This window comes from Chelon labrosus, assembly GCF_963514085.1.
Source record: "Chelon labrosus genome assembly, chromosome: 20".
Taxonomy (NCBI): Eukaryota; Metazoa; Chordata; class Actinopteri; order Mugiliformes; family Mugilidae; genus Chelon; species Chelon labrosus.
Window position 1 is genome coordinate 15,818,023 of NC_140353.1, and position 12,107 is coordinate 15,830,129.

At 39.7% G+C, this 12,107-nt stretch overlaps 1 protein-coding gene across 3 annotated transcripts in view; it reads right to left on the reverse strand.

Annotated features, from left to right (window-relative positions):
- Positions 1-12,107, reverse strand: part of LOC311505982 (palmitoyltransferase ZDHHC14-like) — a 45,889-nt gene that overhangs the window by 21,618 nt on the left and 12,164 nt on the right. For all 3 annotated transcript variants that reach the window (XM_084569835.1, XM_084569833.1, XM_084569834.1), the window contains exon 3: positions 8,380-8,540. In XM_084569835.1, the coding sequence (XP_084425961.1) occupies positions 8,380-8,540 (161 nt within the window). The remainder of the gene's footprint in view (positions 1-8,379; positions 8,541-12,107) is intronic.

Here is a 12,107-nt window from a genome sequence, read left to right on the forward strand (position 1 = left end):
TTTACATATAAATATTTACACCAAGCAATACATAACACTGAATGTGATATTTATTTAATTCCTTTCCTAATTAAACTTAGCTTAAATGTAAGAACAGACAAAGCAAAAGTAAATAGGCTGCAGGCGTTTGAATGGGATATAAGCCTGTCGCCACCTTCTCTGATGTGGGGGCAGAGCAAGTCTGATGTGAGTGACAGACTATTTCTGATCTTGATATTGGCAACGTATAATTAATCTGACAATAACACAGATTTTCCACAAGGAGCCAAAAATCAGTCTTTTAACATGATGAGTGTGGGTTGAGTTTTGTCTGTTGCCATAGCAATTCTCTGTGATCTGTGTACATGTAACTATGGTTTTACTACTTAAATACAAAACATTGTGTTATATCCAATTTTTTTATGTTTTGAAACATAATTAACAAGCACAATATGATGTGATGGTGATATCTGTCAGGGTGCCATTGTCTGAACAAGCTTAGGAGGAGGCCAGTATCGCAAGAGGAGAGAAAATATACAGATTAAAATGAAAAATCTACAAAGTCTGATGAATAGCAATCAAAGAGAGTTTAAAACAAATCCCATTTAATGTCCCAATATAAACATTGTATGGTTCTAATACACATAAATCACATCACCCAGTCAAGAATCTACATCAGCAGCAAAGTGTCTTCTAGTCCCAGTCCTCTAACTGAGGTACAAGCTTTGTACAGGCAGCACACTTTTTACATATTTCAATTTTATTCTGACATTTCACACTTTGGTAGCACAGAAAGCCAAGATGCGTCACCAATGACTGAGGGTGTCAACCACAAAACACAACTCAAAAACAAACACAAGGGTGGGTGGCAAAACATACTTCAGTATTCAAAGATTTCAAGCACAAGGTCTTCAGCTAGAGCTAAGCTATTCACAACCATATTCACAATACCTTGTGAAACGAATCATACTTCTACAGTGCCACTATTTTCATCCCACGCACACTTAGACATGGAAGTATTCTTGGATTTACTTGCATGCATGAGCTTCTATTCAGATATACATACCCTGAGAACATGTAGTTGCTTCACAAAGTTCACGAATTTTCCCTTTCGGGCATTTTTATTAGTTTGCATTTTCCCATCCACAACAATCTACATCCATAATCACAATGCAAAAACACATTTTTAGAAAATGTATTGAAAATAAGGCAGTGAAATGTGACTGCTCTTTGAAACTACCACACAGGCACACATAAGCACAACAGAAAAGAAAGAAATTATGCATTTCACACCACTGCATTCCCACCTCCAAACACTCATGAAAAGCATAAATGTCATTGCATCCCCTACTGATGTGCATATCCTTCCTCCAGCAGTTCAAGCTTTGAGTCTTCTAAAATCTATTTTCCTGCAGGCCTCGAGTCTGGCTGGCAGCATTGGAAAAAAACAGTCCGGCTGTCCTGACTTTCACCAGCTAGCTTGGGCCATATTAGGAGGAAAGAGGGAAACAGGCAGCTCTGACCATCTTTCTCTCTGATTAATGCTTCAGAGAGTCTTTTGGATTTGGCATGTGGTAGCTGAACTGATGCCAGCCTGTCTAGTCCTGACATATTGGGCAGGCAGGCAGACATGCATAGACATCAAATGGGGCACACCAAAGAGAAGTAAACTCTTGTCTCCATTTCAAGCAGAGATAAACAACAGCCTGTGCATCCTTTTCCACACACACTTTGATCAGATTCCCAATAGGTGCACATGTTACGTCTGCTGCATTACGAATGGGGACAACACATGTAGTACTATGTCTAATGTGTTTCTCAAATTTTTACTTGTGCAAACATGACATATTTTATTTAGTTTGGCTATATTTGAGGCCACCCACTCCAACCTAAAGTCTAAAGCTTATGACAGACAGCAGAGGTATCTGCTCACAATAATGACAGCAGCGATCTAGCTATCAGATTTCCCTTTTGAAATACAGGGAAGAAGACACCTTGATGTCTCATATTGAACAGACATTAGGTCTTCCACTGTTGAGTCAACAGATCAATACGATTTGTGTTGAACTTGAGCCTGGAAGCACTTAGATTTGAAAACATCATCATATATTTATGAGGCTGCTAGGGGATTGCAAAACCTCTTGGGATTCAAGTGGCTGGAGTTTTCAGTGATTTTCTTTGCTACATGCATATGATTCATGTAATACAGGCTACATTACATTTACACTTAATGAGTGTAAAATAGCATTTAACTGAAATCAAAAAGGCAGCAAAAGAGCGTATGGGAACAAGGCCTTAAGAGGAAAGGAGACATAAAATTATGACTATGGTGACATGTGAAAATTTAGCTATGATTGCTAAGCCTGTCAGCTGCTTTGTTATTATGAGTGTCTGCACAGTTACATAAGGACAAAGTAATAAAATGGATGAGAGCTGCCTGTCTGGAGATAAAAAAAATATAAAAAAGTTGCTAGGAATGAGTCATGTTGTAAGAGAGGAGGGAATGAAAAGAGAAATAAGGAACACGTGATAAAAACATGCATGTGCAAACACACTGAAACAATAACAAACAAAAGGACTGAAGTCATGCATAGTAATCACAGCTTTGAGACAAATGGGGAAAATGAAAATACAAGTGGCAACAACAGAGGTAGAGCGAGACGGCGTAAGCGTTTTTCTTTGGAAGACATTGCAGGGCTGGTTGTTGTTTGGACTTGGGATGGGCTTGGATGATAAAGTCAAGAGCTAACAGATGTGCTACTAATGTCATGCATAACAAGCTGCCACAGCATTGCTACAACCAAACAGCGCAGCACGCGTCTGAACAAAGCAACCAAAGGAAAGAGGAGGAAAATGATTGGAAGGAAAAAGTGATTTGAGGTGTGAGCATATACACTATGCAACAAATAAAAAGGGAAAAAACAGAAACACTAAAAGAATGCAGCAAACAGCTCTTGGAAAATAATGCATTTTCTAGCTTTTTACGAGCTATGAGAAAAGGCAGCGACGTTTACCTCTATAGCTGTTAAGTATTTATGTGTTGTTTGGTGTTTGTGTGTGTGTAATCCTTGTGCTATTACAAGACAGGTTCTTTCAAATGGAAGATAATGGGACACATAATGGCACCAACACTAAAGCAGTCTATTAGTATACTGGCAGGCATGAGATTGGACGTGGATGTTTCAGGAATAAACAGCATAGACTTTAGGGCACTGCAATTACTAACTTTGCTACATTTAACACAAGCTGAACGTATTTGCTATGACCATTCATTTAAACATCTTCTTGGAGACTGAAAATGAACTACAATTATGTAGCTGGCAATAGTGGAACAACAGAGAAATGCAAAACTTGGCGAAAGACTAAGGGACAGCCAGTCTAACCATTTTAATTTTAACCTAGGGCTGGGCGATATGGCTGAAAAATGTATCATGATATAAGTGTTTCATATCAGTCGATGTCAATAATTATTGATTCGTTTTTTTTTTTAACCTATTCTACCCAGACTTCTCAACTGTGCTGAACTGCATCCGTTATTTCTTTATATCGCTTTGATGTTTTGTCGTATGGCACTGCAGCCGTGTAGCTCTTGATCAGAAGTTGCACTAGACTTTTTCGTTGTCTGTCATTTTGACTGACAGGGTCATAAAAATCCTGTCATAACCCATTTCACCCGTCACTTAAAATGATAACAATGAAATATTCAATAGCATTTCATTTTCATTCATTTTTAATTAATATGCAGTAGCAGTGGAAAAAAAGATTCGGTTCATATAACCAGCCATCAAAGACGACTCAAGAATCATGAATCTAGACGTCTATTTAACCGGCTCAGTTGAGTCCTACCACGTTTGATCAATATAAACGGCACCATTCAGACATCTTGCATCTCACTCGGCAGAGAAACAAAACGTACTATCCGACTTGACCACTAGCAAACTAAGGCACTCAGACACTCACTCACTTGCGCACAATACGCAGAGAAATGAAACTTAACCGACTTATAACTGCTGCTCGTGGATCCCTGCTTCCGAGTCAGCAGCCACTCACTCGGCCGGCGGATAAACGAAACTTAACCGACTCTTACTCTACTAATCAAGAGAGACAAGAGCCAATTAATATGCTCAATCGCCACCAAGTTTACAGACAATATTAGTCTGACTCTTGTCTGACTTAAAATATCCAAAATATTGCTGGTGACGTGACCTTTCCTTTTTTATCTACAATTTCCTCTCGCGCTGTTGGACTCATATTCTCCTTCACTCCACACCGTTCTTTTTTTGTTGTTGTTCTTGATGCCACCAACCTGGCTTAGCTGGGCCGCGATAGGTCGAGAGGCTAAAGCCCTTCCTCTGCCTACATCCCCCAGAATGACTTGCAGTTCTGGCTCTGGGTTTTCTTCCTATTTTTCTCTAACGGAGTTCAAGTGAAATTATCGAACATTCTATCGAACGTATTTTCTATTGATATCGATCACGTGTCTATCGCGATATACATCGTTATCGTTTTATCGCCCTGCCCTACGTTAACCTCAGTCAAGTTCAGCTGCATTTGTTTGACATCTGTATGAATGCATGTGTTAGTGATGCCAATGCCAACTATAAAGTTTGATCCTGCAACTAAGCTGGTAAGAAAAGTGTTTACAGGGTTGGTTTAGAGGTTATAGGTTTAGGATTGACAGAACCGAAAGGGTTTTGAAAAGCAACAGAATTATCTTCTAGGAAATGCTTAATTCATTCTATCATTCCACCATACATGACATGACAACAGTCATTTGTCTATGAACAAGAGACTCCAGTCTTAAAACAACCAACTGCTACACTTGGAAATGCACACCATGAAAGCCAATTTGCAGGGTGGGGGACAATGTGGTATTTGGGTCAATATTGTTCATATTTTAGCCTCTAATTTGTTTATCCTCAGATAAACTGAAAGGCAATATAACATGGTACTTGGCACAGTGCTGTTTCAACCCGCGGCTCCAAGCTCTCTGTACTGCACCTTCTCTTCAAAAGCTTTTAAGTCTCCTAATGAGATTAATTAAGCCAGTCCAGAGTTTGCTTAATGAGGCCCTAGTGGCCCAAAGCACGGAAAATGGACCATCGCTGGGAAAAGGAAGCTGCGCATTCCAAATAAAAAGGATCAAAACTTTAAAAATAGGGTTTAGAAAGTTAAACTTTTTGTTTAAGTAGTGATAATCCGTTTATCCACAGGGCGGCAGGACACTTGATAGACAAGTCAGTAACTAAACAGATCAACTTTCCAGTGTAACTTTCGTCCACTCATTTAGTTGACCCTGACTGTTTTCATTTCTCCACGGTTGACACTTTTTTAAAAAACAATTATGATGAACAGCAGTAGTAAAAGTGGAGTTATCGTGGAAATGTGTTAAATCCCAACACCGTGAGACATGACTGATGAGATACAGCACTGAAACAACAGACAGAAAATACACCCCTGGACAAAGTTAAAATGGTTCATAACAGCTAGCATAGCCTGTTTTTATTCTGGAGAAGCCTTCCCAATTTGAAATGAATAAAAGACAGATTTTCTTTAGCGATATCACATCTGATGTCAATCTGGGCACACAACTCTGCTTTCTCACTCAGTGCTATTTTAAAGTTTAAAGTTTTTGGAGACAGCAGAAAATTTTTCTAGTGTAACACCTCCCACTTCTATATAGTAATATGTAGGGCTGAAACGATTCGTCGAGTTACTCGATTAACTCGATTACAAAAATTGCTCGAGGCAAAAACTCTGCCTCGAAGCCTCGTTAAATTCCTATGACGCGCACTATACGCGCAGGGACCTGATTGTTCCACACGGACCGTTGTTTTTGAAGCACCTATGCGAAGCACACCACTAGCGCGTGATACATTTTGAATTTAGTTGGCGCGATGGTGGAGAGTAAAGATGCCCATAAACGGCAAAAAAATGTCTAAAGTTTGGGATCATTGCATTGTAAAAAAGGAAGAGAACAAAGTGCAGTGTATATACTGCAAAGTAGACCTGGCGTACCACGATCCAGCATCTAAACAGAAAACATCCACATGCTGTTTCACCAAGCGTTGCTGAAACAAGGTAACGTAACCTAAACCTATACATTGATGTTCGCTGATTTTAATCGCATACTGTATTTGTAGCGATGTCATGATGCAGTTTGACTACCGTATTTTCCGGACTATAAGGCGCACCTGAATATAAGCAGCACCAGCTAAATTTTGGGGAAACTACAGATTGTTCCATATATAAGCCGCACCCGACTATAAGCCGCACCCGACTATAGACCGCTGGTGTTTTAATGTTTAATTACCGTAAGGGTTTCTTCTACCACGGAGGGGATGGTCGGGACAGAAATGACTGTTTGGAAACGCAAAGCGTCCCATTTATTTACATTTGACAAACATAAATCTTTCGATCAATCAAACAAAAAAATCAATCGATCAAACTTTCACATCTTTGACATGACAAACAGCATTCGTGCAGTACACAAATAATACAACGGTGCGCTCCTAGCGCACTTCCTGCAGTCATAGTACCGTAGTAGTGCAGTATAACAAAAAAACAAAGCTTACAACGCTTGACGAGGCAATAACGTTAAATGGCTAAATTTAATTCGTTTTTAAAAGTGCTTGCCTGTAACACGGCAGCAAAAGTGCAGTAACCCGGCTGCTCAACAAAATAACCAGCATCTTTTTGGAAACAGCCAACACAGCAGTAAAGGTGCAGTAACACGGCCGTTTACTGTATCAAAATAACCAGCCTGCTATACCAGAAAAGTCAGTTCTTAATCCTCGTGTCATCGTCTATGACATGATAGTGCGCCCCTGGTGACCGTTAGCTGTAAAAATCCATCCGCCGTTGTATAAGCCGCAGGGTCCAAAGCAAGTGACAAAAGTAGCGGCGTTTAGCTTTGATGTTTTTAAGTAGCCTAGTAAACTTATTCACGTTCAATTACAAGACAGTATAGCCAGAGACGGTAACTATAGAATCTTTGGTATAGCCTAAAAAATAACCCCTTCACACACACACGCATGCACCCTTATCTCTCAATCTTCCTCATGCACAGCACGCGTTCACAAACAAACACACAGGTTGCTGGGTTACCATAGCAAATAGGCTCACCCCAGAAATGATGTATTATTTGTTAGTATCCTAATGGTAAATGCTGCAGGTGTAGAAATCTACATGGGTAATTTGCAGAAGGTGCAATCCTTTTTTGTAATGTTGTATTAAGAAGACAAAACTAAGACCAAATGGCCTTTACTATTTAAGTTTGTATTAATAGTTTTACATGTTATACATGTTTTACAGTAAGTTCGCTTAACTGTATTGTTATTTAATTGTTAGCACTGGCACTTTTAATGGTAAATTGCAATAAATGGGCTTAGTTTTGGAGCCAAATGTTTGAGTTGGAGTTCTCTGTTTTTTTGAGAAATAAAAGGCAAATGCTTGATCATTTTACAGCCACATAATTTTCGTTATGCGTTATTTGTTTTGGTTGTTTAAAAACGTAAAAAAAAATTATCCGATTAATCGATCAAACAGACATTCCTGAGATTTCGAATATGTTTACAAGAATGGGACAGGTTAGGGTTGAATGATGGACGAAAGCCTCCAGCCATGTGCACTGAACGCACAAAGGCATAAAAACAGTACGATGTAAAGACATGCCATCGGTGAACATCTATGAACCGAATTAATCCACATCACAAACTAGCCATGGCTGGTTCTGACTCGTGGCGAGCTAGTTCTATGCTGCTGGTAATTCAGTTACCTCATATCAAGGGGTTCCTAATGCACCGTCAGTTTTATCTTTCACATCCTAAATTAGATTCAGAAGTTATCAAAAGGCAATTTACAACTAAGTAATAAATCATATTGGCAGCTCTTGGACAAGCTGTAGTCGAATAAACAGATCAAAGACCACTTGGTTGAAAAAGCACAAATGCATCACAGCAGCCTAAATGGAAACAGCCTCCAAAGTCACTGGAAGATCAATCCCAGTTCCTTTGGCTACACAGATAAAAACACTAGCCAGATTATTTGGCACTCTGTCTACAAGGTTGACAAGACACATGCTATAGATTCTCTGGATCAGCTCCATGCAGTGGACGATGGTGGTGACAAATACAGGATTTATGACAGAGTCAGCCATGTGATGCATGGTTTTCAGACATTAATGGGCAACTAGAGAACATACCAAGTGAACAACATAAAGGCGGCGTGAAGAAAAAAAAATGCAGGAGAAAAGCAGAGGAACTAAAGTTCAAACCACCAGCCAGTTACAACTAAAGAAGCCACTTAAATGAGTGGTGAAACACGGTTGTCTTTGATTTAGATAACAGGTTTTCATTCTCACATTTTATATTTTTAAAAACTGAATGTAGTATCTCTTACCTATTTGCCTCTCCAGGTCAGCTGCCTCATCTGGGGTGGCCCTGGGCAACACCCCGGGGTCACTGAAGCTGGTTCTCAGGAGCGTCCCCAGTACAAACAGAAACAGCACACCTCCTATAACTGGGATGACCGGAGTCAGGTGCTGCGCCAGGTACCGACAACTGGTAGGACAGGAAGAGGTGATGTGAAAAACCAAACAAATACATGGTTCTGTCCTACGGTAGATGCTTATCTAAGAAGTAAATACTATTTCAAATAGCCCAAGTCTGTGGTTATTAGAAAAAAATCTATTTATGACCTGAGGCACAGGTGTCCTGGTTAATTTAAACATTAATACACAACACAGAGCATGTGCAAATATTGGAAGCCAGCTGAAAGAAGCGCTGAAGTTTAGGAAATGGTAATACCCATGATCTGCTGCTTAATGTTCAGTAAGTGGATATAACCGCTTAACAGACAGACACACACATAAGGGTCAGTCCCCTGCGTTGTAATCTGTTCTAATGAGACAATTTCATATAATCCCATTAAATGTCCAATGGTGCAGGTGGTTATTACAGTAATCACATTTATTCCAACAGGGGTGGAGCACAGGCCGCTGCATCCTATTTCATTTGTTACCCTGTGGTCTATTAGATTGGATTTGGGGTCGGCAAAGAGGAGCTACTCTTGACAAGGACTGCTAATGAACATGTGGTAACCATATGGTTTGAAGAATAGCTGTTGAGGAATGCAAATAGGACTGTGAGCTGAGCTAAGGTTCACAACAAAAAAGCAAAGAAAAGAAGGATCTTGTTAATTTGCTCACCCTTTTAAATAAAAAGCCAAATGCACAATTCTGTATATCATGTCTTATCTATTGCTTTTAACTGAACTGTATCAAATAATTTTCCTTAAAACAAATACGAAAATTTTTAATTATGTTACATCCAAAGTCAAACAAAGTATTTAAATCTCTTTTTTTTTCCCCCACAATCTTTTTTTTCTTCACTGACGGACATTATATCACTATCACACCATCCTGCCAGCCTTCAGATGGTAACGCCTTGGGAGGGCAGTTACATCCGCTGCCTTGTGCCAACACCAGTTAATCTGATGAACCTTGCCAAACTATATTTAGGCTTACCCTGTTGGGCTCGACCGATGATAGTGGTTCGAGTGAATGAAGAGTTCAACCAGTATCATTTACTTAAATTTGCTGATCCGTGCTATCTGGAGTGCGAACTCTTTGGCACACACTCTCTGCTTTTACTTGTACTGCTGCAGATTGCTCTTCACTCTAGAGAAGGTCAGCCAACATAATGCCACAGCAAATGGCCCGTTCTCAGGCGCTTTCATGTAACACTTGGCCTAACTATACAGCATGACTGTTAATAATGACATGATGAGAAAAATTCTATATTCAGATGAATAGCAAATACTCTTATCTTTAAGCAAAATTTGACTTAGACAATGCCATGTTTCAAAGTTGAGCTGTGAGCCCCTGTCTGGATGGAGACTGGCCAGTCCTGCTGCTCCCAACATCTGGAGGGAGACTGAACTAAGCAAAAATCACTGGGTTGTCTGGGACATCAGCAGGAGGCTGCAGGCAGGACAACACTGCATAGCAAAACATTTCTCCAGTGAAAAACTTGCCTGGAGTGTCCACAGTCACTATTACTGCAATACCGACTATATAGGCTTTCCATTTTACAACTATTTTAGGTTGTGACTCTTCTTCAGTCTCCTGCTTCTGAACTGGACAGAGTGGAGCAATACCATCCCCAGATAAAGTGAAGGATTGTAGCGGTAACAGTCGTCTAGTACAGAGGCAGGACTGCTGCCCATCTTTATGCTTATAATCTTCTAAATCTGGAAAAAGCATTCACTGCCAACATTATAAGCTGCACAAATCTACTGGGCTGCTTTTTGTTTCCAAAATCGTACCAAACGCTATTCATACCAAGATTAAAGTCAAGAATCTCATATTATCTTTGCATGTCACTGTTGCCACAGCATTGTCTTGGTTATGTAAACAAGGTTTTTGGGGGTGTTCTCCACACATGTTCACTATTTCTTCTGCTAATATACTGCATTCCTAAGTGATGAATTAAACTGCATTTTGATTAAAATCACTGTTCACTGCAGGAATCTCCCTCTGCCTGGATTTTTGCACTTTTGACCCCAGTGTGAACAGCTTCTTGTGCCTCAGTTTTTCAGACTTTTCAAAATACATCTAGAAAACAATGTTTATCACACTGCACAATTACCATATCATGATGGTCTCAATTAGGTTCAGCCACTTGCAGCACATTTGTAGATGCCAAAACTGTCTTCTTGTGTATTATGAAGTGAGGCAGTTAGCACTGGGATATAGCTCATGAAGAGCAGGGATAGAAATGCCTGAACCATCTTTCTCTACTGACGACGAAGGAAAGAGGGAAACAAATCACATGCTCTCTCAAAAAAAAAAAACAAGTTTGCTAGAGAGAAAACAAGTAACAAGAGAATACCAGAAGATTTCTGACCAGTCAGGTTGTGCTGAGAGGACAAATGCAGAAAATGACTGAATTATGCAGGGAAGGAGCTCCGTCTTTTGTTTCTTGTCCGAAGGCTTCAGAAATTTCACATCATCATCACATAGCGAGCACAGCCTACCCAGCTGTTAGCTTAAAATGCAAATATCCACATTTCAGCCTGTAGGACTTGAGAACATTTCTATTAAAGAACTCTAAACTCCGCTGGCCAAAATATTTTATTATCTGTGCATCAACACAAGGAAGATCTCAAGTGAAACTGACATTAACAAGACAAGATTACTTGTTTACTTAGTTGAATTGTCTTATGCCATTCATGAGGCTTTTGTTGTTGTTGTAGTAACAATTTACAATTTCATTAAAGATTTTTAACAATAAATAACAAAACAATGGGCTGAAGACGGTATAGTTCACAAAATGAGAAGAAACTGAATTACAAAGGTAACCATCAACAATAAATGAAGACAAAACAGAACAATTACACCAAAATGTAGTTTCTTGCTGCAGATCAGAACCGTTCCTAACAAGGACAGCACACTGACGGCTTCATCTACAGATTGCCATTGTCTACATCTGGCCCAGGGAAGCAGACAATTTCAAGTACCCAGCATCTTTTTTATCTAACCATTCAATTTGGCCTCTATTCCTGATTGGTATGACTGGTCGCACATCACATTCATAAAATCACTAATTAGAGGTGCTAATGGGAAATGACTACAGTTGTGAAAAGCTTGGCAGACCTTGGGTGATGATGCTACATCTGTAACAATTAACCCAAAGCCAATATCTGAATGGTTGAGGTTGAAGTAATCACTCAAACGTCAAATTATTGTTTAAAAACGAAAATGCACAGCGCTGTGTGTTGTGCTGCAGGAAACGCTTGCAAATGGTAAATTTGTGCACTCTTCCAATGAAAACATTATTGTATTTCAAAACTTGTCATCTGGCAAATGGTGACAGAAAGGGCTGAGAAAACAGGGCAAACCGCTGCCTCTATCCTCAGGAGCTGTGTCTCAATGTGTCAGACATCAGGAACATAATGAAAAAGCAGTCATGTGTGATATAAAGTGACAAGTCAGTGGAATCGGACAGAGATTGAACACCAAAGCCATTAGAGGGCGGGTAGATGCAACATTAAGCCCACCTCCCCTATAGACATGGATCAATAAAGATACGTGGACCTGCAGCAGGTAAGCAACGTCTTTCCAGGTA